The 26,934-nt window shown below is 40.5% G+C and overlaps 1 protein-coding gene across 7 annotated transcripts in view; it reads right to left on the bottom strand.

The window, feature by feature from the left end:
• ripor3 (RIPOR family member 3) overlaps positions 1 to 26,934 on the bottom strand; it is a 193,766-nt gene that overhangs the window by 42,690 nt on the left and 124,142 nt on the right. For all 7 annotated transcript variants that reach the window (XM_072239973.1, XM_072240012.1, XM_072240003.1 and 4 more), the window contains 2 exons: positions 2,093 to 2,222; positions 1,162 to 1,824 (listed from right to left, as the gene is read on the bottom strand). In XM_072239973.1, the coding sequence (XP_072096074.1) occupies positions 1,162 to 1,824; positions 2,093 to 2,222 (793 nt within the window). The remainder of the gene's footprint in view (positions 1 to 1,161; positions 1,825 to 2,092; positions 2,223 to 26,934) is intronic.

Below are 26,934 nucleotides of genomic sequence, written 5' to 3'. Positions count from 1 at the left end.
GCAGCTAAGCTGGTGCCAAACGTATTGCTTCATAAGCTTTCCTTTGGACTACACTGGCTAGGCCGAGAGGGGGATCTTGATGACTAGGCATCTCAGGATCTCCATACTTTCCACTCAGACTTGTGATGATAATCATCATCACCCGTTGTCCTTCGAGACAGATGGATGCCAACAAACAAATGAATTGATTAGAGAATTACAGATGGGTACTCATGAACAAATAACATTGTTTCGTCACAAATCCTGATGGTTATAAAAGACCAAGAGTGGGATGCTTTAGAATGTAAACTCGAGAGAATAAGTGAAAACCTTCCAAGTTTATGCTTAATATATTAAAATATATACCTTTTCACTGCGAGCTCATGAGAATATTGTTTTTCTTTATAACTCAGAGATGAAGGTAACACTTGGAGGAAAATAAAATCATACTTACTAAATTGCTTTAGAAGTAGATTACTTTGGTTTCAACTTTGGCCTGTATAACATAGGCATTTACAGAGCAGAAATGAATCCATATACACTGACCAAAGCACATTATCATCAAGAAATATTAATTTACTTATTGACAGAAATCACTACCATAATATTGAATTCTGGACAAATCAGGCCATTAAATTACTGGGAGATGCAAGTATCTTTGGTCTCCAATCATTTAGAATTCTTGTCTGTTGCACCATAATACCCAAGCGATTTGATATTTCTGACTCTTCTGTCACAGTTGTCCACCACTTCCTCACAATGAGATTCTTACAGACTGAAATAATTTGAGTGTGTTTTATTTTATCTCATTCTGTTCACTTCTCAAATTTCAAGACATGGAAACAAAATCTTGAAAACTATATTCAAATTACACTGATTTCTCAGAACTTTCTGTTCCTAATTGGTCGATGACTTAATTTCACATAACACAGAACATCAAACACTACAGCGGAGTACAGGCCCTTCAGCCCATGATGCTGTGCCGACCCTTTAACCTACTCTAAGATCAACCTAACCCTTCACTCCAATTTTCTACCAGTGGCTGTTTACGCTTTTATGTTTAAAAAGATTACCATTTTGTATTTATTTAATCTAAATATATCTTTTCGGATGCATGTTTTCCTGAAATACTGGCCCCAATATTTGAACTTATTATTAATATACTTGTTTTAATCACTCTACCTTAAGAATATCTCCTAAGTGCAGAACCTGTCGCTCTAGATTTTGTAATTCTTTGTGGTTTCTGTGATCTGTCCTTAGAGTAATCAATATTTCTTGAAGGATGATTCCAATATCTACTGAAATGTAATCTGTCTTGGAATTTTCAGAACAGACTGAAGTGTTTTTTTTGTGTTTACAGGATGTCGTTGATCTCTGTGAACTGAATAGATCTGTAGGTTCTGTGCTCCAGACTCGACAAGTTGACTCCTGTCCAGCAGGTTTCTCAGTGGGCCACTGAAACCTCGGCTGTGGTCCTACGTGAAAAATGGATTCTGTCAAAGCTGAACAACTTTGAAATCGTCTGGCTTGTAGTGAATCATTCTGAAACTCCCTTTGATCAGGAGGTTTTGGTTCTGCATGTGTTGATTGCAGAGTTTTTTCTGTAAAAAGACCATCCTGGAAGCTTTGGGAGAATTCCCTGTGTGCTTCTTGGAAAGCTAATGAATCATGCCTATTGTCACTGGCTCCTTGTTTATCTATATTTGCATAATTATAAAATTTTTCATTTTCAGGCACAGATGACAAATGTGTATTGTGGAAGCAATTTCCTGAGTGATTAAAAATGAAAGTTCCTTTTGTTTCCTGATGTAATGTAGGCAGTTTGTCCTCTTGTCCAATGTTTCTCTTGCAACAGAATAGAAAACAGAAAATTAATACATCCATTCATAATGAAAGTATTAAGATACAACAAAGTTATTACTGAGATGTATATATTTACTATAAAGATTCTTTTCAGCTTGTCAATTTGATAAAAACCTATGATAATAGAATCTACATTTAAAAGTCAACACCTGGCATCCATTTCCTTTTTGGATTAATTTTAATTTTCCATTCTGACTGCCAAAGGTTAGAGAAGTGAACTACAATAAAATATCCTTGTAGTGATACTTACAGAGAAGTACTTGTCCTTGAAGCTGGGGGTGCTGGGAGGTGTCCAGTTGTACACAGAGCCTTTACGACTTGGCCAAGAGAATTTGGATACTGAGCCAGATGTTACTGATATCTCATCAGCATCAAATGGACTATGGCGAAGTAATGAGTAAAAGTAAAATTAAAAACAGTAAATAAATAAAACCCCAACATAGTTTCTGAATATGTCTGGAAACAAAACACTACATTATGTCAGATTATATTTTTTCTGCATTTGTTCATTTAGATAGGTCATAAGATATAGGAGCAGAATTAGGCATTCAGCTCATCGTATATGCTTTTCCAATCAATCATGGCTGATTTTGTTTATCAAACTCATTCTCCTGCCTTCTCTCTGTAACCCTTAACCCCTTAGTCCCCTTACCAATAAAGAATTAGTCAATCTCTGCCTTAAATAACTTGTTGCAATGACTTGTCCTCCACAGCTCTTTACAACAGACTAGGTAATCTTTAACATATGGCAGAGTTGTACAGAAGAATGTAACATTATATTCACAAATATGAACAGCAAGCATGAGCTTCTTTATTATTCCTTAAGGGATGTTTCATATTGCAAACAATATAAGACCTTAAGTGCGTTCCTAAATGCAGGAAGTGTGAAAATATAGAGGATACACCTCCAAAATGAGATTTTGTTTCTCATCTGATTTTGGGTCTGTTCCATTGTGTGGTATAAGACGTACAACAGCTTGGAACTTTCAATTCATTCATGAAGAAATAACTGTATTAACATGTTAAAGATTTATTTTATTAGCTCACTGAAAAATGCACCAAGTTCATGAATAATCTGCTCCAGTTTGACATTTTATTGATATTTATTTTATTTAGTGATACAGTCCAGAGAAGGGCCTTCTGGCCCTTTAAGCCATGTTGCCCCAGTAACCCACCATCCTGATTAGCCCTTATCTAACCTAATGAGCTGTAATAGCATCACCCCAACCACTACTTCTATCAGTACATGACATGTATGCAGCACAGCTCCCAATTAAAGCCTACAGTAGAAGCAGTGCAGGGATAGGGAATAGATTTAACGGTTGTAGTACAGCTACTAGGACTTGATGTTTCAATCGCTATGGTAAGTCGGCACTCTCGATGTTGGCAGTGGGCTTGGAGTGGTGACAAGGAGGGAGGGTAGGTACGTCATCAAGGTCATCAGGTGGGCACCTTCCTTCTTTGACATTTCGTTGATAAGCCCACAACGTCTCCAGAGGGCTCAACGGTGCTACCTGGCATCCCAGATACATCCCTCTCAGTTCCATACCCTCCTGTCTTCAATTTGCAGCCCAGTTGTTGTCTTTCCTTTTAATCCAAATCCAATTGCTGCTTTCGACAAGGACTTGATTGCTTGTTGGAGGGAGTGACCCCTCACCCCCATCTTCTTCAATAGACTGGTCGTAGATGTAGCAACGAATCCACTGCATCCCACCTCTACAGGGAAAATCTTGGTCTTCCAGCCATTTTGGGCAGCTTCAGTTGCCAGTTCAGAGTACTTGGTCTTTTTCCTCTCATAAGCTTCTTCGACACCATCTTCCCATGGTACTGTCAATTCCACAACAAATGCCGGCTTGGCTGTTGTGGACCACAGGACCATGTCTGGCTGGAGTATTGTAGCCGCGATGTCTGGGGGAAACACAAGCTTTTTTTCCAAGTCCACGTCCATTTTCCAATCCCGAGCAACCTGCAGAATGCTTACACCTTTTGATGTTGTATGGTACTCTGGAGGTTGGCCTGCTGGTACAAAGCGTATGATGTGGATATTTCCTGCCGATGTTTGTGGGAAAGCACTTGTGGTGATTCATGTCTGTTCCAAGATTGATGCCAGCTGTATGAGAACTTGGTTATGCTGCCAAGTGTACCGCCCCAGGTGAGGCTTGTGGTGCATCCTGTTAAAATGTGCCTTAGTAATCCAGGTGCTTGACAAAGGGAGCAAGCGGGGTCTTCTCCCCACCACTGGTTCAGGTTCTGGGGTGTGGGTAGGAAGTCATAAGTGGCTCTGATGACAAAACTTAGCTGAGATCCTTCCACCTCCCAGATGTCACGCCAGCTAAGTTCCTGCTTTTCCAGGCTCTCCCAATTAGTCCCTTGGCCCTGCTCGGCCCTGGTGTTTCGCTCTGCCTCCTCCTGTCTTCTCAACTCATCCACCACGAGCCGTCTCTTCTGCACTGATGTTGCCTTGTGCCATTGAGGAGTTTTTGGGACGGGCGCGAGACCAGCTGTCCCAGGTTGGATTTGGCCAACCACATCCTTGAAGCAAAGAGCAGACTTAGCACTCTGAACTGCTTCAGATGGTGTCCACTTCCTCCCCGTTGCCACACGGGGGGGAGGCGCTGTTCGAATAACAGTATCTTCAGATTCAGTGAGGAACATGACCAACCTTGCTTTGGTGTATTTGAATTCTTCCAAAGACTTGCAATTGGTAATTCCAATTTGCCGTTCCTGTACAGTCCTACAGGACTTAAGCATCGTGGAAGTCCAAGCCACTGTTTTACATGTGCGCTGATCACTCTTTCGAGCTTTTCAACCTTGCTGATGGGGATTTCATACACTGTTAAAGGTCACATGAGTCTTAGGAGTATGCTGAACTGGAAGCACCACAGCTAGAGTTTTCCTGGCAGCAAGGTCTTACTGATGTGAGCTACGTACATGATGGTATCTTTCTTGGGTTGTTTAAGCTGCTCAGTGTCCTTGAGCTTAGCATCATACCATCGGCCCAAGGCTTCACTGGCATTTCTGAAACAGTTGGGACAGGTGTTCCATCAATATAAATTCTTTTATCCATGACGACCTTTGACAATGGAGATGCTTCCGCACTTGCTGGGCTTGATCTTCATCCTCACCCATGTGATATTTTGATGAAGCTTTTCCAGAAGTCTCTTGGTGCAGGGGACAGATGTTGCCAGTATTGTTATATCGTCCATATAGGCTCGTATCGGTGGTAACCGTTGACCAAACTGTAGCCCTTTTCCTCCCGCAACCCATTTTGAGGCTCTGATGAAGTTGAAATTCAGTTGAAATTGGACCCTTCTTGTTCATCTCACCCCAGCTGTTTAAAGACCACAAATAGAAACCAGAAAGCAAGCTGCATCTCTAGTAGACAATGTGTTTCCCTGTGATTAAACTTTGAGAGAACAACTAAAATTAGTAAGCACTTCCTCTGAATGTCATAATTAGTTCATGTAAAACATGCATTATCATACTTGTTGATAACTACCTACTGCTAGGAAATAGTAGAGCCTCTGATCACCATCTGAAACAGCACACGAGAGGTGCAATTATTAAAAATTAGGTTATGACATTAAAAAGATATTTCAAAATGAAAAAGTTTAGATAGAAGGTAATATTAACATTTTTTAAAAATATCATTGATTTCAACATATAAAAGTTTGCCTTATGTTATTAAGAGGATTTTAGAATAATCTTAAAATGACCACAACTATTTACCACTGTCTCCAGTTATCAAAATGAACTGTTTAGTGAAGGGAGTTGAAAAGGATGGGCAAAGTTTACAGCTGAACCTTACAATCTTATTTCCTAGTGAGATTGCTTATCTGCAATGTAACAGAAAGAATTACTTATCAGTAGTGCCTGACAAATCTTGTTAGAATTCTTCAAGGAAGTAACAAGCAGGGTGGACAAAGGAGAGCTGGTGGATGTCATTTATTTAGAATTTCAGAAGGCATTTGCAAAAATGCCTCTCATGAGGCTGCCTAACAAGATAAAATCCTATGGTGTTACAGGAAATATATTGGCATGGAATGAGGAATGGCTGACAGGCAGGAGACAGCAAGTGAGAATAAAGGGAGCCTTTTCTGGTTGGCTGCCAGTGACTAGCGGTGTTCCTCAGGCATCAAGTATTAGGGCCGCTACTTTTCACATTGTTTGTCAAAGATTACTTATCAGTAGTAATATATCAGCAGATATATATATATATATACCACATTGACTTTTTCTTGGATATGAATGACCACAAAATAAGACAATGAACAACAAATGCTAGATAAATAGATAATGAAAGTCTATAAAGTTACGAAATGCTTAAAAATCCTGCAGGTGCCTCAAAAGCATATTCCCCAAGTAAGGAAAATCTAATTCAAATCTGAAGGCAGATTTTGATTTGCTGCAACAAAATAGAACATTAATATATGCATGCACCTAACTAGATGGCTCCAGTCAGTGCAATACTGGGTGACCAATAATGCTTGGCTTGAAATTAGATTGGAATTGGAATTGGTTGGTTATTGTCACATGTACCGAGGTACAGTAAAGAGGCTGTCTTGCGTTCCGTTCAAACAGATTCAATTATTACATAGTGCGTTGGGGTAGTACAAAGTAGAACAACAACAGAATGCAGCGAGTGTGTAACAGCTACAGAGAAAGTGCAGTGCAGATAGACATTAAGGTGCAAGATCATAACAAGGTAAATTGTGAGGTCCAGAATCCATCTTACCATACTAAGGAACCATTTAATAGTCTTGGAATAGCGAGGCAGAAGCTGTCTTTGAGCCTGGGGATTCATATTTTCAGGCTTTTGTATCATTTGCTCAATGGGAGAGGGGAGAAGGAAGAGTGTCCGGAGCAGGTGGAGTCTTTGATTATGCTGGCTGCTTTACTGTGGCAACAAGAAGTATAGACAGAGTTCATGGAAGAGAGAGTGGTTTCTGTGATGCACTGAGCTGTGTTTCTTCTAGTCAAGGGCAGAGCAGTTGCCATACCAAGTTGCGATGCATCTGGATAGATGAATGATGCATCAATTAAAATTAGTGAGTGTCGACAAAGACGTGCCAAATTTCGTAAGCTTCATTAGGAAATAGATACACTCCAGTCAAGATGGCGCCTGCATACAATGCTCCTTTGGGCGGCATCTCTTGGATAGATCACGGAAACAGTTTTTTCATTTCCTTTATGTTTTTTACGTTTGTTTCTCTTTTTGGTTGTTCTTCTAGAACTGTTGGAGCCTATATTTTGTTGTTTGAATATCGTTTGGGTGCTTCAGCGGTCTGCAGTCTCCGAGATTCCGGGAGGCAGAGGTAGCATGAGCGAACCTTGTGGTGGAAGGCTGCAGGATGGTGCACGAGCCAATGTTTGACACCATTTCACCGATTATAGTTTCTATTGTTCACTGATTAAAGTGATCAGGGTGATTGAAACATTGAAGTGAGTGCCGAAGTTTGGAAAAAAGTACAGGCGACATTTAGGGCCAAAACCCTTCGGTAGGATTGGAGAAAAAAGGCTGAGGAGCAGATTTCTCTTCAGTCCTGTCAAAGAGTTTCGGCCCAAAACATTGACTGTGCTTTTTTTCCATAGATGCTGCCTGGCCTGCTGAGTTCCTCCAGCATTTTATGTGTGTTGCTCAGATTTCTAGCGTCTGCAGATTTTCTCTTGTTTGCAGAAGTTTGGAGATCATTTGGGTATTCCAGTACTATGCAGTCTCCAAGAGACAGAGACAGTGTGCGTGAATCTCGTGGTGGGCAAGCTGCAGGACGGGGCGCAAGCTGACCTTTGGTTCCATTTCGCCAATTAAAGTTTCCATTGTTCACTGACTAAAGCGACGAGGACGATTGAAGCATCGAAGCGAGTGCAGAGGGTGAGCACTGGCAGCCTGTCTTTTGATTACTCTGCTGTGCTACCAGAGAGGAGAGAGCCTGCCCTCTGTTGCCCAGGTTTTTTCTCTGTTTTGTATGTGGACTTGGACTACAAAATCTTGTTTACAGTTTTATAGTTTTTATAATCTGCGGTTTTTCACGCAATCTTCTCAATTTTTTGCGCAGGGAGAGGGATTTGGGGTCAATGTGCTTGATCTGCCTTTGGATTTTGTGCTGGAGGAGGGATTTGGGGGTCGATATGCCTAATCCGTTTTGTTCAGTTTTTGTGCAGGAGCAGGGATATGTGGGTCAATGTGCTTCATATGTTTTGTTCGTTTTTCCTGTCCAGGAAGAGGGATTCGGGGGTTGATGTGCCTGATCTGGTTTGCTCGGTTTTTGTGCGTAGGATGGATTTGGAGGTTGATGTGCCTGTTCTGTTTTTGTTCATTTTTTTTACAGGGAGGTGGGATTTGGGGGTTGTGGATTCTGCTTATTTTCTTTTTTTTTTCTTGGCTTCATGACTCCTGGAGAATTGAAAAAATTCAGAGTTGTATACTTTGATAATAAAACAAACCTTTGAACCTTGAACCATTGGTGAGCTTCCTTGGCTGTGGCATTTATTGGACCAGAAAAGGCTATAGGTGATGTTTACTCCCAGCAACTCCAAGCTCTCAACTCCCTCAACTTCAGCACTGTAAATGTAGAGAGGCATTGTGCACCACCCCACTTAAGTGAGTGAACATTTTTTTGTTTTGTTGGCATCACACTTACTGCTAAGCTCTTTATCTCTTTCCTGTACTCTATCAGGCCCACTATGGTGGTATCATGTGTATGCATACAGAGAGCAAGGTAGATGGCTGAGAGAGAAAGCCATTGCGAAAAGTAGTTCGAGAAGTTTTCAATCACATTTGATGGGTGAATGGATAGACTTGAAAGAGGTTGGAGTCTATGACATCTGTGGCGATAATTATATTTAATGACCCCAAAGAAGCATACTCTTCTGCTGATCTTACTTGGGACTTAAGATGCATTTGGGATCTTGAATTAGAGGAACTGGATTGACATGAATCTATGAATCTGTTACATTATGCTTTTACACCAGAATGGAAATTTAAGTTATCTTTTCCTGTTCCGGGATAATGCACAATTGTATCCTAGACAGTCCAGAATCAGAATCAGCTTTAATATCACTGGCATACGTGATAAAAAATGTTGTTTTGTGGCAGCAGTACATTGCAATACATAAAATAATTATAGATTACAATAAGAAGGATATATAACATTTTGAAATGAAATACAGTAATTAATGCAAAAAGGGATAACAAAAGAATACTGAAGTTGTATTCATTGCCCATTCAGAGACCTGATGGCAGAGGGGAAGAAGCTGTTCCTGAAATGTTGAGTGTGCATCTTCAGGCTTCTGTACCTCCTCCTTGATGTAGCAATAAGAAGAGAGCATGCCCTGGGGGGATGGGCGTTCTTAATGATGGATGTCACCTTTTGATGTCCTTGAAGCTGGCAGGCTAGTGCCCATGATGGAATTAGCTGAGTATACATCTTTCTGCAGCTTTTTCTTATCCTGTGTAATATCCTTTCCATACCAGATAGTGATACAACTCTCCATGGTACATCTGTAGAAATTTGAGAGACTCTTTGGTGACACACCAAGTCTCCTCAAACTCTTAATGAGATATAGCCACTGTTATACCTTTTTTGTAATTCCATCAATATGTTGGGCCCAGGTTAGATCCTCAGAGATTCTGACAACCGGGAACTTGAACTTGCTCACTGTTTCCACTACTAATCCCTTGATGAGGACTGGTGTGTGTTTGTTTAACTTCCCCTTTCTGAGGTCCACAATCAGTTCCTTGGTCTTACTGACATTGAGTGCACGGATGTTGTTGCAACTCCACTCAACCAGCTGATCTATCTCACTCCTGTATGCCTCCTTGTCACCATCTGAAATTCTGCCAACAATAGTTGTTTCACAGGCAAATGTTGGATGGCATTTGAGTTGTTCCTAGCCACACAGTTGTGGGTGTAGAGAGTAGAGCAGTGGGCTAAGCACACATTCTTGAGATGTGCCAGTGTTGATTGTCAGCGAGGAAGAGATGTTATTTCTGCTCTGCGCTTACAGCGGTCTCCCAGTGAGGAAGTCAGGGATCCAGTTGCAGAGGCCCAGGATTTGGAGCTTGTTGATTAGAACTGAGAGTATGAATGGGTTGAGCACTGAGCTGTAATCAATAAACAGGAGCCTGCCATGGGTATTGTTATTGTCCAGGTGATCCGCAGCCGAGTGGAGGGCCAGTGAGATTTCATCCTTTGTAGACTTACTGTGGTGATGGACAAATTGCAGTGGGTCCAGGTCCTCACTTAGGCAGGAGCTGATTCTAGCCACGACCAACCTCAAAAAGCACTTCATCACAGTAAATGTGAGAGCCACTGGGTGATAGTCATTGAGGCAGCTCATGCAGCTCTTCTGGGGCACTGGTATGATTGCCACCCTGTGACTGGTTCTTTTGCTGGCACATTAGTGGTATATTCTAACTTTTGATTGAACATGTTTATGTTTAAGTCCTCCATACAAACTAAGAATTCACACCAACAGCTCCTTATAGCTGCCATACCAGAATCCTACTTCTGTTAATTCAAAATCAATTCAACATTAACTAATTAGACTCAGTATCTCAATCAGTATTATTTTATTGAAGAAAAAAACTCAAAGTGTTCTGACTCTTTGATGCTTAGGCAATATTACTTTTCTTTACATATGCATATAACAGTATTGCACTACCAAGTGATGATGCTGATTGAAATGAAACTTCCACTCACAAACTTGTGCATGAAGTACTGTTGTAACAAAATGTTACCTTAAGGTGGCAATATTGATCTGAAACTCCTCTGGGCAACTATATCAAATTAGGAAAAGGAGTACTCTTATACCGGGAATGAAAAATATCTTAAAGGTACATAAATGTTTGCTAGCTGCAATGTTGTTTCTACAATATTTATAAAGACAGTATACCACGTTGCAAGTTAGAAATAACGATACCTCAGACTGACCTTTAAAGGCAATATAGACTGACAAGATTTATTTTAATAGAAATATATAGTTCCATTTGCCCTAAACACTTAGATTCAACTAATAAGCAAAGAATCGTTGATTCAAAAGCATCATTATTGTTTTCTTCCAATATGTAAATACTGATCAATTTGTTCGTAAATTCTTGCCCTGGCTCCTTATCTTGCTTTGTCTTGGATTCATCCAAGTATAATTATGTGAAGTTTGAAAGATGGATCAAAGCGTAAAGTCTAGGACATATCATTCAATTGGGTAATTTTGTTGTAGAATGCAGGGAAAGAAATAACTATCACTTCATTTTCCCCGACGTGAGTAAATATCTTATGACAAATACCCAACTTCAGGGTAAACATTTTATATTTGTCTGGAATGTTTCTAAATACAGTGACCAAAATACGATTCCTTCATGGTAAATCGTTAGACAACAACTAGAAACTGATGCAAATTCTTAGAATGCTGTTTACAGCAGCAATTTATGTTTTGCAGTCCAATTAACATAATAAGTGTTCTGGAATCTAAGAGAAAAGATAAAGTCTGTTGAAACAAAGGAGGGGAAAAGCGATATACAAGGAAATAATTAGAAGAGTGGAGGAAACACACACAAGATGCTGGTGGCCTTCTGTGTTCCACCAGCACCTTGCATGTGTTGTTTGAATTTCCAGCATCTGCAGATTTCCTCGTGTTTGTGAGAAGAGTGGAGAACTTTGGTTTGTAAAGAAAGAAGAGAGAATCAAGACCATAATGGTTTATAAAAATGAAATTATTAAAGTTAAATTCAAAATATCAGAGGATAGAATGGACATAAATGCAATGTAGTATTTTAGTATTAAATCACTTTCATGTGACGTATTTGAGCTGAAACCCAGTTGGGAACATTTTCAAGACATTCACTTTTATAGATATACAATAAATACCAGTCCATTGCAATAAAAATTATTTAGTAACTTCAAGATCTCAAATGTGCAATTAAAATGAACGGAGTACAGAAATGAAATTTTCACACAGGAAAACCTGGCAAATAAATCACTGCAATTTGGCAACTTTATTTTAACATTGGCATAGGACTGGGAGTAAGTTACTGACTGTCTTCTGGATTAACTAACTCATAAATTTAGTATCCTGAAGATTATGCTGCAGGAAAATCAAAGGCCATTAAAAGAGTTAATCAGAAAAGTAAGCAATCTTTTTCTAATATAAAAACCTTTGAAATTTTTTGGTGCATTTGAGACTGAAAACATGAAGGATATTGCTTCCAGAATTAGAGCATGAATACAGTTCTGTTCCAAATTAGTTGATTCTGGCTACACTCAGCTCCCATTGAAATGATTTGGTTTTAGGGGATGCCTAAATAAACACGCTCAAGATGACATGGACTCAAAGTACTAAAACATTTATTTCATGGAGGTCACACAGGTTTCACTTCCAGCAGAGAGCAATGGTTACATCTGCCAACCATATGTATCATAATCACAGATTCCATTGTACAGAGCTAATGCAACTTAAGGGTTTTGTATCAATTTTTAGATGTATTTATTTAGGCTCCTTTCTTTTTCCTTGCTCTTAAACCCTGACAGGGAGGTTGAACAACCATCAGGCCTCTGTCATTGTACTTTGGAACCCAGTCCTAAAGGTGAAAAGCCAAGTGGATTTTTCTGTCGATCCAAATTTTCTTTTCTCCCATGAGAGGTGACTTTAACCTCACTGAACAATTCATCAATAGCATGTGTGAAATTAGTCAGCACAAGCAACCTTCCTGGAACTTCACAGCACATTTTAAACTCTAAAAGAACACCATGCTCCAGACCCATTCCCAGTGGAATCTGAATTTATGGGGGTTATTGATCCTCTTGCTTAAACAGATTGCCCAAATAAATCAAAGGCCAATTTAAAAAATGTAGACTTTCTACTAATTTGGCATAACCCCCTGAATCTGATAGAGAACAAAAGAAAAATATTGGAGATATTGAAAATACTTAACAGGCTGAGCAGCGTCTATGGAGTGAGAAAGAGTCAGCATTTCATGTCAGTAACTTCAGAAATCAACTTGATAGCAAGCGTACTGGCCCCAGATAACCAAGTGTAAATGGTAATTAATAATCCCAGTTATGAATTTGACCAAGAACTGATATATTAGCACCATTGTACATCGTATTTATGGGGAGTTTAACAGAAAACAGGGGACAAGGAGGAAATATGTCATCAGACGTTAGGCTAAGAAGAAAAGAAAGAAGAGAAACTCAATAAAATCAATCTCTGTGAGTGGGAAAAGAGTGGAGAAGAACTGAGAAGAAAGCAGAAGAAGATAAAGATGAAAATTGGTGAAAGAAAGAAAAGGATGCCACAAAGCAAAATTTTTTAAGATGTTGCAATTTATAAATGAAAGCAATAATGATAAAAGCTATCAAAAATAAATCCTTTAGGAAGTTCAAGCAGAGGGGTATGAAGATCAAGAACTGCTAGAAGTGAGAAATAAAAGTTTAAGTAGTTCCAAAAGAAAAAAAAACAAATCAAAGGTGTGGTGTGTGGTTGTAGGATGTAACCACTATCCCTAATGATCAAAATTAGTCATTACATCAAAAATGAGAGCCATCAATCAATGCAAGTCAGCCATGCAATTACCACAGCAGTAGATGTTAGTTAATGTGTAATAATGTAAAGTTACGTTCATATTTTAGGCTATAGTTCTCCCTTACCCTATAAGCAAAATATAAACGTTTCAGTATATGATAACAAGTCATTTGGAAATGCAGCATTGTAACATCACATAACATCCTGATTGATAAGTTACAGAACGTGGGCCTCTGTACCTCCCTCTGCATTTGGATCCTCAACTTCCTAACCAGAAGACCACTATCTCTGTGGATTAGAGACATTATCTCCTCCTCACTGACGATTAACACTGGCACACCTCAGGGGTGTGTGCTTAGCCCACTGCTCTAGTCTCTTTACACCCATGACTGTGTGGCTAGGCAAAGCTCAAATACCATCTATAAAATTGCTGATGATACAACCATTAGTGGTAGAATCTCAGATGAGAGAGTGTACAGGAGCTAGATATACCAACTAGTGAAGTGGTGTCACAGCAACAACCTGGCACTCAACGTCAGTAAGACAAAAAAGCTGATTGTGGACTTCAGGAAGAGTAAGATGAAGGAACACATACCAATACTCATAGAGGAATCAGAAATGGAGAGAATGAGCAGTTTCATGTTCCTGGGTGTCAAGATCTCTGGGGATCTAACCTGGTCCCAACATATCGATGCAGCTATAAAGAAGGCAAGACAGTGACTACACTTCATTAGGAGTCTGAAGAGATTGGGTATGTCAACAAAAACACTCAAAAACTCTACAGATGTAATGTGGAGAGCAGTCTGACAGGCTACATCATTGTCTGGTATTGGGGTTGGGTGGGCTACTGCACAGGACCGAAAGAAGCTGCAGATGGTTATAAATCTAGTCAGATCCATCTTGGGCCTACAAAGTACCCAGGACATCTTCAAGGAGTGGAGACTCAGAAAAGCAGCATTCATTATTAAGGGACCCCAGCACCCAGGGCATGCCCTTTTCTCACTGTTACCATCAGGAAAGAGGTACAGAGGCACACACTCAGCGATTCAGGAACAGCTTCTTCCCCTCTGCCATACGATTCGTAAATGGACATCGAACCCGTGAATACTACCTCACTTTTTAATATATATTATTTCTGTTTTTGCACCATTTTTAATCTATTCAATATGCGTATATTGTGATTGATTGATTGATCTATATCATGTATTGCATTGAACTGCTGCTGCTAAGTTAACAAATTTCACCACACATGCCGGTGATAATAAACCTGATTCTGATTCTGATTCTGATGAGTAGACTTCATCTAAAGTTATGTAACTTTGAATACATTTACTATTGATGGCTTCATCTGCCTCTACTGAGTGAAAAATCTTCAAAACCAATGTTTTGACAAGCAGTTCTTCTAAACCATTCGGGTAAAGACAGCATAATTTTTTAGTGTTCAGAACTGAAACCATTAGTTTTGATGAGTATTCAATTTCACATAACAACCTTTTGAAAGAGAGGGTTGCTGTGGGATGAGAACAGGACAAATTCATTGAGAGCAAGAGGGAGAGAGTTAGACAGATACACAGAAGAAAGACAGTGACAAAAGGAGGCGAAAGAGAAGGAGAGAGCAGAAGATGGTGATAATGGAGAGAGATAGAGATACATATAAAGACAAAAAAGAGGGAGTGGGGAGGGAGAGAATAAGGGGCAGGTGGAGAGATGCAGTGAAAATGCAATCACTGAAATGTACAGAATCTCAATCAGACACAATTCTGCTCTGGAAGTCAGTTTGATTCACTATTGGTTCTCTAAAAACAGGCTCAGGGTAGTACCTATGGAGCTATGGACAGCTCCATAGCTGGTAGAATTGGTCATAACTTGAAGTGAAGCCTGTCTTAGTGAGGCACAGCCTTGATAGACATTACTTTACTTTATTGTCGCCAAACAATTGATACTAGAGTGTACAATTGTCACAGCGATACTTGATTCTGCACTTTGCGCTCCCTGGAGTACAAATCGACAGTAAATGGTAAAAATTTAAATTATATATCATAAATAGAAAATAGAAAAGGGAAAGTAAGGTAGTGCAAAAATCTGAGAGGCAGGTCCAGATATTTGGAGGGTACGGCCCAGATCCGGGTCAGGATCCGTTCAGCAGTCTTATCACAGTTGGAAAGAAGCTGTTCCCAAATCTAGCCATACGAGTCTTTAAGCTCCTGAGCCTTCTCCCAGAGGGAAGAGGGACGAAAAGTGTGTTGGCTGGGTGGGCCGTGTCCTTGATTATCCTGGCAGCACTGCTCTGACAGCGTGCAGTGTAAAGTGAGTCCAAGGACGGAAGATTGGTTTATGTGAAATGCTGGGCTGTGTTCACGATCTTCTGCAGCTTCTTCCGGTCTTGGACAGGACAACTTCCACACCAGGTTGTGATGCACCCTAGAAGAATGCTTTCTACAGTGCATCTGTAAAAATTAGTGAGGGTTTTAGGGGACAGGCCAAATTTCTTTAGCTTTCTCAGGAAGTAAAGACGCTGGTGGGCCTTCTTGGCAGTGGACTCTCCTTGGTTGGACCAAGTCAGGTCATTTGTGATATTGACCCCGAGGAACTTAAAGCTTTTGACCTGTTCCACTTGCACACCACTGATGTAAATGAGGTCGTGTGGTCCACTACTCCTTCTGGAAGTCAACAATCAATTCCCTTGTCTTGCTGACGTTGAGGGATAGGTTATTGTCTTCGCGCCATGCCACCAGGTTCTTAATTTCCTCTCTGTACTCAAACTCATCATTATCCGAGATACAGCCTACAATTGTTGTGTCATCAGCAAACTTGTATATTGAGTTTGATGGAAACTTGGCTACACAATCATGGGTGTACAGTGAGTACAGCAGGGGGCTGAGTACACAGCCTTGTGGGGCACCGGTGCTCAGAGTTATTGTAGAGGAGAGCTTGTCCCCTATTTTTACAGCCTGGGTCCTGTCTGTGAAGAAGTTGAAGATCCAGCTGCAGATCTGAGTGCTAAGGCCCAGGTTCCGGAGCTTAGGAATCAGTTTATTTGGAATGATGGTATTAAAGGCAGAGATGTAGTCAATGAAAAGGAGCCTTATATGTGTCGTTATTCTTCAGGTGTTTTAAGGAGGAATGTAGGGCCAGAGATATGGCATCTGCCATTGACCAGTTGCTCTGGTAGGCGAATTGCAAAGCATCGAGGTTGACCGGTAGGCTGTGGTTGATGTGTGCCATAACCAATCGCTCAAAGCACTTCATAGCAATCAACGTCAGAGCCACAGGTCAATAGTCATTCAGGCATGCTACCTTGCTCTTCTTCGGCACCGGGATTATCGTTGCCTTCTTAAAACATGAGGGGATCTTAGACTGAAGCAAGGAGCAGTTGAAGATGTCAGCAAACGCTTGCAAAGGCCCGGTGAACCTGTCCCGGGACGCCATCTGGGCCCGTTGCCTTCCTTGGATTTATCTTCAGGGAAGGCCCTTCTAACGTCCTCCTCAGTGACAATGAATCTCGATGCCACCAGGTCCGGTTCACCCAGAGGGAGCGGGACGCTCCTCTTCTGTTCAAATCTTGCGTGGAACACGTTAAGTTCATCAGGAAGAGAAGCACCACAGTTATTGATATTCCCAGCCTTTTCTTTGCACCTAGTGATCTCATTTAGACCCTGCCATAGTCTACTGGCATCCCTCTGGTTAACCTGGCTTTCCAACTTCACTCGATATTGCCTCTTGGCGCCCTTAATGGCTTTCCGGAGTTCACGCCTGGATTCCGTGTAGCGACTGGTATCCCGGGACGTAAAAGCCGCAGCTCTAGCCTTCAAAAGGGACTGGATCTCATAATTCATCCAAGGTTTCCGATTAGGGAATACCTGGATCATCTTGTGAGACACACAATCCTCTGTGCATTTCCAGATAAAGTCCATGACAGATGAGGCATACTCATCGAGGTTAGCTGCCGAGTCCTTGAATACTAACCAGTCCACCGATTCAAAGCAGTCACGGAGGACCTCATCCGTTTCCTCCGTCCAACGTGACACCACTTTTGACACCGTGACCTCTCGCTTCAGTTTCTGTTTGTAAGCCAGGAGGAGGAGTATGGCCTGATGGTCCGATTTTCCAAAGTGAGGTTGTGGGGCGGAACGGTAGGCATCCTTGACTGCTGTGTAGCAATGGTCAAGTATATTCGGGCCTCTAGTGGGGCAGGAGACATGTTGGTATAACTTTGGCAGCGCCTTTCTGAGGTTGGCCTGGTTAAAGTCTCTGGCCGTAATGAGCAAAGCCTCCGGATACCTGGCCTCAGGCTCACTGATGTTGGCATACAGTATGTTCAGAGCACACTCCACGTCCGCCTGGGGGTGAATGTAGACTGCTGTCAGTATGATGGAGGTGAATTCCCATGGCAGATAGTAGGGAGGACATTTCACTTCACCATTATTTTGCAATGTCTAGATATGAGTGTGTGTCCTTGTAAACTCTAAATGGAAAAGGTTTGCAATCGTGAGTTCTTCGGTGTGTATATCTCCTGCCATATATCTCTACCGCAACACACAAAAAATGCTAGAGTAACTCAGCTGGTCAGGCAGTATCCATGGAAATGAGTAAATATTGATGTTTCAGGCCGAGACCCTTACTCAGGACTGAAAAGGAAGGGGGAAGAATAAAAAGGTGGAGGGAACAGAAGGAGGCTAGCTAGAAGGTGATAGTTGAAGCCAGCTGGAATGGAAAGGTAAAAGGCTGGAGAGGAATGAACCTGATAGGAGAGGAGAGTGGGCCATAGGTGAAAAAGGAGGAGGAGGGGACCTAGGGGGAAATGATAGGCAGATAAAAGAGGTGAGAAGAGCTAAAAGGCCAGACTGGGGTAAAGAGGAAGAGGGAATGGGGAGGGATTTTTTTTTACCAGAAGAAGAAATCGATATTCATGCCATCTGGTTGTAGGCTACCCAGATGCAATGTTAGGTTTTGCTTCTCCATCCTGAGGGTAGCCTCATCTTGGCACAAGAGGAGACCATGGGTCAACATTTGGGAATCAGAATTAAAACGTTTAGCCACCGGGAAGTTCCACTTTTGGTGGATGGAGCAGAGGTGCTCAATGAAGCACTCCCCTAATTTATGACAGGTATGACCAGTGTAGAGGAGATGCATCGGGCACAATAGAGGACCCCAGCAGATTCAGTGTTGCCTCACCTAGAAGGACTGTATGGGGCCCTGAATGGGCGTGAGAGAGGAGGTTTATGGACAGGTGCAGGAATCAGTGCCAGAAGGGAGATTAGTGGGAAGGTATGAATGGACAAGAGAATTGTGGAGGGAGAGATAACTACGGAAAGTGGGGTTTGGGGGAGGGGTAGATAAAAATATGTTTGCTATGTTTAGTGGTAGGATCGCTTTGGAGATAGCGAAAGTTGTGAACCCTTTCTGATGTCATCCAGCAAGAAGGGTTTGAGGTGTGGATAAGAATCCAAATGTGCAAAGATTGTAGTAAAAAAAGAAATCCCAAAGTAAGAATAAGAGAATGATTGAGAGAGCTAGGATTAAGAGACTGAGAACATGATGGAATCATTGGCAAATGGGAATGTGAAAGAGGTGATTGCTCTGCAGAGAGTAGTGGGTATATTGGTGGGGGAGAGGGTGCTGTGGAGCAGCATTAAACATGAAATTGGAGATACATCTAACTAAGCAATCATAGGTGATAATTTCCTGGAATGTGTGTGAGATTTTTTTTAGACCAGAATCCAACTTTGGAACTAGCCACTTCAGACTGGGTGCTAGGTAAAGACAAGGCACTTAATAATCTTGTTTTGTTGGATCTTTCAATGATCATAAAATAATAAAATTCTTCACCAAGATGGACAGTGAAGCAGTTTAATCCATAAGCAGGTCCCTAAATCTAAACAGAAGAAACATATGAAGAGTGAATTAGATATACTAGAATGGGAAGCTTCTTTGAAAGGCATGATAGTGGATAGGCAATGCAAAAATGTGAAGAAAAATACATGAACTACTGTATTTATATATTCTATTCCGGCACAAAGACACAAAAGGAAAATCATGGCTAACAGAAGGTCAGAATAAGGAGAATAAAATAAAGAGCAAGTCCGAGGACTGGGAGCAGATGAGAAATCAGTGCAAATGGACAGCCAGACTGATTAAAGTTAGAGCATCAGGGTAATGTGCAAAAGGAACATAAAGGAGATTATAATAAGAAAAAGGTTAGTGAGGATATACTTACAGTAGATCCTTTAAAGAGAGAATGGACCTAATTTATAATTGGAAAAAATAAATGTCAGCACAATTAAACAAATGGTCTGTGTTCAAGGAAGAGGGGAGATAAGTGGAAATGCAAAGGAATAACTGAAAAGGAGGAAGAAAAGGAAATTATTATTAGTTTTAATAAAAAGTGCTGGAAGAAGTAATGGGACTAAAAGCTGACAATGACCTACATCCCAGAATACAAAAAGAGGTGGCCATGGAAATAGCTGAAGTGTCGTCTGCCATTCTACTCTGTTTTGCGAAACGTCTGGTGTTCAGGAATGGTGCAGAGAGAACTTTGTGAATAGCTGAAACATGATGATGGTGGTGGAGACACCTGTGAGAAGGTAAAGCACATTTTCCACCCACTTCCCTGCTCCCTGTCACTCCCAATTAAGGTGATGTCCATGCCTGTTTCTTAATGACATGAAGAAGCAAGAAATGGCTGTCTGTCAGGATGTGTATCACCAAGGAACAGCAAGTGCCTGGTCTATTGGACTGCCTGTAACCAACTTGCATGTTAAATAGCTAGCTGATTTCAAAATAGTGAGCTGGTAAGTTTTGGAGGTTTGCGACTAGACAAAACAAAGCAGCCCACTTGGGCGTTACTCCATCTGCCAGGAAACATTCTCTTCTTCTCCCTTACACACAGTGGCTGCATTGGTGCCCGTGGTCAAGCCTTTGATAGCTGCTGACAGAGAACTGAGGCAGGTGGGTGAATGAATCAATTTCTCTTGACTTTTGGGGAATGGGCATCACTTCAAAATGAACAAAATTTAACATTTTTCAATAGTTTAACTTCATCTGCAATGTCATTGCCCACTTCACCATGTTATGTGGCTAAAGTCTGTAACCGTCCTCTTTGCTGTTCTCTGCCTTTTGGGGTTTTGTCACAAATTGAAATCCTAAGTCAATAAGGTACATCAAACTGAGCCCCACTGGCTGTACTTGCTTTTATTAATTGTTTCACTTTGCCTGAGAATCAAATGCATCTCAGATTAAGTCCTCAGTATTCTTAAGTGGGAGGGTGAACAGTCATATTACATACCACACAACAGTCCGAGGGATTTAGAGGAACAAATTTGTAGAGAGGTCACAGATTATTGCAAGATACAAGGTTGTTATAGCAGATGATTTTAACTTTCCACATATTGATTAGGACTCCCATACTATAAAAGGACTAGATAGGATAGATTTGTCAAATGTGTTCAGGAAAGCTTCCTTAATCAGTACATAGAAGTCCCAATGAGAGAGTGTGCAATCTCTGTACTGTTCTATGTTCTATGTTCTAATTGATCTGCTATTAGGAAATGAAGCAGGGCAGGTGACAGGTTTATGCAGGGGAAAACTTTGCATCTAGTGATCATAATGTCATTAATTTCAAAGTAAATATGCAAAAAGATGGGTCTGGTCCGTGGGTTGACATTCTAAATTGGAGAAAGGCCAATTTTGTTGGTATCAGAAAGGATCTGGCAAGTGTGAATTGGGACAGGTTGTTTTCTGGCAAATGTGTACTTGGTAAGTGGGAGGCCTTCAAAAGTTAAATTTTGAGAGTACAAAGCTTGTATATGCCTGTCAGAATAAAAGGTAACAATTGAGAGTGTCGGGAGCCTTGGTTTTCAGGAGATGTTGATGCCCTGGTTAACAATAACGAGAAGGTATAATGCAGATATACATGGTAGGAACAAATGAGGTACTTCGGAGTATAAGAAATGCCAGAAAACACTTAGAAAGAAATCAGGAGGGCTAAAAGAAGGCATGAGGTTGGCCTAGCAGATGAGGTTAAGGAGAATCCCAAAAGGTTCTACAGATTAGTTAAGAGCAGAAAGATTGCAAGGGACAAAATTGGTCCTCTGGATGAATCCAAAAAAGATGGGGGAGATCTTAAATAATTTTTTCTGCATCTGCATTGTCTTAACAGACTGACACAGAGTCTACAGAAGTGAGACAGCACAGCACCAATTTCAACAGATTACAGAGGAGGAAGTGTTTGTCCAATGTTTAGAGGGTAAACAGGAAGGCAGCCAATACAGTCCCCTGTGGGGCCCCAGTGCTATTTATATCTATGTCTGATACACAGCTCTGAAGCCACACGAACTGTGATCTGCTAGTCAGGTAGTCCATTTCCCAGGATATAATAGAAGTGCCAACCTGCATTGAATGGAACCTACCGCCCAGCAATGAGGGCTATATGGCATTGAAGGCACCCGAGAAATCAAAAAACATGATCCTTACAATGCTGCCCTGCTTATCCAAATGGGGGTAGGCTCCATTCAGCAGGTAGATGACAGCATTGTCAACTCCAATGTGCTCCTGGTAGAAAAACTGAGGGGATCAAGGGCTGATGGTTGATGGCAGTAACTAGTGGGGTATTGCAGGGATCAGTGCTGGCTCTCGGCTATTCGATGTAATCTAAATGAAGAAGACCAATATAACACTTCTAATGTTGCCAACAACATGAAACTGGGTTGGAATGCAGATTGTAAGGAGGATGCAAAAATGATTTTGACATGTTAACTGAGTGAGCAAACACATGGTAGATGCAATACTACTACTACGTCGACTCAGGCCTAGGGGGCCGGCGTCGGGCAATATTACATAAATACATGATGCAATATTACATAAATAAATTTGAACTTATCTATTTTGATGGGGAAAATTGAGGTGCTATTTATGTCATGATAGATAGGGCAACATTGATGTACAAAAGAGATTGCAGTGCAGCAGACAATTAATGAAGAAAATGGCATGTTAACCTTCAAAGCAAGAAATTTTGAGCACAGGAGTAAAGATGTCTTCCCAGAATTACACAGGGCCTTGGTGAAAACTCACATAGAGTATTGTGTGCAGTTTTGACCACCTCACATATAAATGGAATGAAATTGAGGTTCAACAGACTGATGACAGAGAAGGCAGGATTATTATATGAAGAGAGATTGAGTTGACCAAGCTGCATTAACCAGAATTCAGAAGCATGGGAAGAGATCTTACTGAAATATATATAAAACTCTAACAGAGCTTGACAGACAGAATGCAGGGATCATAGTCTCCAGGTACAGATTATGATATATAGGACTAAGAAGAATATATGTAGAATATACAAATCTACAGCACATTACAGGCCCTTCGGCCCACAATGTTGTGTCGACCATGCAACCTACCATAGAGACTGCCTAGAATTTCCCTACAGCATAGCCCTCTATTTTTCTAAGCTCCATGTACCTATCTAAGAGGCTCTTAAAAGACCCTATTGTATCTACTTCCACCACCACCACCGGCAGTGCATTCCACGCACCCACCACTCTCTGTATGAAACACTTACCCTTGACATCCCCTTGGTACCAATTTCCAAGCACCTTAAAACTACGCCCCCTCATGTTAGCCATTTTAGCCCTGGGAAAAAGCCTCTAGCTATCCACACGATCAATGCCCCTCATCATTTTATACACCTCTATCAGGTCAATGCTCAGCTTTCATCATTCCAAGGAGAAAAGGCCAAGTTCACTCAACCTATTCTCATAAGGTATGCCCACCAATCCAGGCAATATCCTTGTAAATCTCCCCTGCACTCTCTCTATAGTATCTACATCCTTCGTGTAGTGAGGTGACCAGAACTGAACATGGTACTCCAAGTGTGATCTGACCAAGATCTTATATAGTTGTAACATTACCTCACGGCTCTTGAACTCAATCACATGGTTGATGAATGTCAACACACCATACACTTTCTTAACAACACTGTCAATCTGTGCAGCAGCTTCGAGTGTCCTATGAACACGGACCCCAAGATCTCTCTGATATTCCACACTGCCAAGAGTCTAACCATTAACATTATATTCTGTCTTCAAATCTGACCTACCAAAATGAACCACTTTGCACTTATCTGATTTGAAGTCCATCTGGCACTTCTCAGCCCAGTTTTGCATCCTACCGATGTCCTGCTGTAACCTCTGATAACCCTCCAGACTATCCACAACACCCCCAACCTTTGTGTCATCAGCAAATTTACTAACCCACCCTTCTACTTATTCATCCAGGTCGTTTATAAAAATCACAAAGATGAGGGGGTCCCCCACCTTGAAATTAATGACACTTTTAGGGAATTTTATTCTAAATTGTATAATTCTGACTCTGTTAGTGATAATATTGCAATGAATAATTTTTTAGTTCAATTAAGTATTTCAGATCTTTCGATAGATGATCGTACGCAATTGGATCAACCCATTTCCCAGGAGGAAATTGCTCAGACTATTCGAGAATTGCATTCTGGGAAATCCCCAGGACCCCATGGATTCTCTGGAGAGTTTTATAAGGCTTTCTCCTCCTTGCTTATACCACATTTATGTTCTACCCTTACAGATTCCTTTAAGGTAGGAAGATTACCACAGAGTTGGAATAAACAGGACCTTTTCAGAATGGCAGGCAGTGACTAGCGGGGTACCGCAAGGCTCTGTGCTGGGACCCCAGTTGTTTACAATATATATTAATGACTTAGATGAGGGAATTAAATGCAGCATCTCCAAGTTTGCGGATGCCACGAAGCTGGGCGGCAGTGTTAGCTGTGAGGAGGATGCAGGGTGACTTGGATATGTTAGGTGAGTGGGCAAGTTCATGGCTGATGCAATTTAATGTGGATAAATGTGAGGTTATCCACTTTGGTGGCAAAAACAGGAAAACAGATTATTATTTGAATGGTGGCCGATTAGGAAAAGGGGAGGTGCAACGACACCTGGGTGTCATTATACACCAGTCATTGAAAGTGGGCATGCAGGTACAGCAGGCGGTGAAAAAGGCGAATGGTATGCTGGCATTCATAGCAAGAGGATTCGAGTACAGGAGCAGGGAGGTACTACTGCAGTTGTACAAGGCCTTGGTGAGACCACAGCTGGAGCATTGTGTGCAGTTTTGGTCCCCTAATCTGAGGAAAGACATCCTTGCCATAGAGGGAGTACAAAGAAAGTTCACCAGATTGATTCCTGGGATGGCAGGACTTTCATACGATGAAAGACTGGATCGACTAGGCTTATACTCGTTTGAATTTAGAAGATTGAGGGGGGATCTTTTTGAAATGTTTAACATCCTAAAGGGATTGGACAGGTTAGATGCAGGAAGATTGTTCCCGATGTTGGGGAAGTCCAGAACGAGGGGTCACAGTTTGAGGATAAAGGGGAAGCCTTTTAGGACTGAGATGAGGAAAAACTTCTTCACACACAGAGTGGTGAATCTGTGGAATTCTCTGCCACAGGAAACAGTTGAGGCCAGTTCATTGGCTATATTTAAGAGGGAGTTAGATATGGCCCTTGTGGCTAAAGGAATCAGGGGGTATGGAGGGAAGATTGGTACAGGGTTCTGAGTTGGATGATCAGCCATGTTCATACTGAATGGCGGTGCTGGTTCGAAGGGCTGAATGGCCTACTCCTGCACCTATTTTCTATGTTTCTATATCTTTTTACAAAGCTTCCATCTCGCTCATTCTCAAAAAGAATAAGAATCCTGCTGAATGTCCTTCGTATAGACCTATCTCTTTACTCAATTTTGATTCTAAAATCTTATCTGAAGTGTTGGCTCGCAGACTTGAAAATATTATATCTTCTATAGTTTTGAATGATCAGACAGGATTTATTAAAAATCAATATTCTCATTTTAATATACGGCATTTGTTAAATGTTATGTACTCTCCATCTAAGGAAATATCAGAATGTGTGATATCTTTGGATGCGGAGAAGGCTTTTGACAGAGTTGAATGGAACTATCTATTTACATCCTTAGAAAAATTTAATTTTGGACCTAATTTTATTCATTGGATTAAATTACTCTATCTATCTCCCTCCGCTCGGGTTCTTACTAATTTTCAGAATTCTAAACCCTTTAAACTCCAACGTGGAACTAGACAAGGTTGTCCTTTGAGCCCTCTGCTTTTTGATTTGGTATTAGAACCGTTAGCAATTGCTCTTCAAGAGCCTAAAGAGATTACTGGTACTTTAAGGAGAGGTACTATTCATAAAGTGTCGCTCTAAACTGATGACTTATTGCTTTTTATATCTAATGTTACAATCTCCTTACCATTTGTGTTCCATTTACTGACTAATTTTAGTCAGTTCTCAGGATATAAATTAAATTTACAGAAGAGTGAACTGTTTCCTTTAAACAATTTAATACCAACTGATATTAACCTTCCTTTTAAAATTTTAAGAAAACAATCTATGTATTTAGGAGTAAGAGTTACTAAGAACTATAAAGATTTATTTAAGGAAACTTTTTTAAGTTTATTGAATTATGTTGAGAAAAACTTTCTAATTGGTCGCCTCTCTCTTTATCACTGATTGGCTGGATCAGTTCTATTAAAATGAATATCTTACCTAAATTTATATATCTATTTCAAGCTGTGCCTGTTTTTATTCCTAAGTCTTTTTTTGACTCTTTGGATTCAATTCTTTCTTCCTATATATGGAAGAATAAAAAACCTCGTATAAATAAAGTTCACCTTCAAAAAACCAAACAGAACAGAGGATTTGCCTTACCCAATTTTAGGTTATATTACTGGGCAGTTAATGTACGAAATATTACGTTCTGGATATATTACATTAACCATGAGAGTTGCCCTATATGGGTTTCTTTGGAAGTCAACTCTGTTATAAAATTTTCCATTATTTCTTTACTTGGATTCTTGGTTCCTTTATCTTTAAATAAGCTAACTGACAGGGTGGTTAAACATACATTGAGGATTTGGTTACAGCTTAGAAAACATTTTGGTTTATTGAGATTCTCCCTCTCAAGTCCCATATTTTCTAATTGTTTTTTAAAACCATCTTTAATTGACTTATCTTTTAAACAATGGGATAGATTGGGTATTAAACGATTTCAGTATTTGTTTGATGGAGGGAATCTCTCTTCTTTTGTGCAACTTTCGACGAAATTTAACCTTTCCAATACTCACTTTTTTCGATACTTACAGATTAGAGATTTTTTGAGATCTTAATTACATACATTTCCTACTAGTCCAGATAAGAATATAATAGATACAATTTTTAATCTGAAACCCTTTGATAATGGTTCAATATCTTACACTTATGATCTACTGTTGGGATTGAAAAAGACCTCTTTAGATAAAGTTAAAGGAGATTGGGAAAAGGATTTACAGACTTTCATATCTGAAGAGAGCCGGAAGATTATTATAAAATTGATTAATTCTTCATCATTATGTGCTCATCATTCTTTATTACAATTCAAAGTGGTACATAGAGTTCATATGTCTAAAGACAAGCTCTCTCATTTCTATGCAGATATTTCCCCTTACTGTGATAGATGTACTAATGGAGTGGCCACACTAATTCA

Source organism: Mobula birostris, chromosome 2 (assembly GCF_030028105.1).
Source record: "Mobula birostris isolate sMobBir1 chromosome 2, sMobBir1.hap1, whole genome shotgun sequence".
Lineage (NCBI taxonomy): Eukaryota > Metazoa > Chordata > Chondrichthyes > Myliobatiformes > Myliobatidae > Mobula > Mobula birostris.
This window is presented reverse-complemented; position numbering and strand designations above follow the sequence as displayed.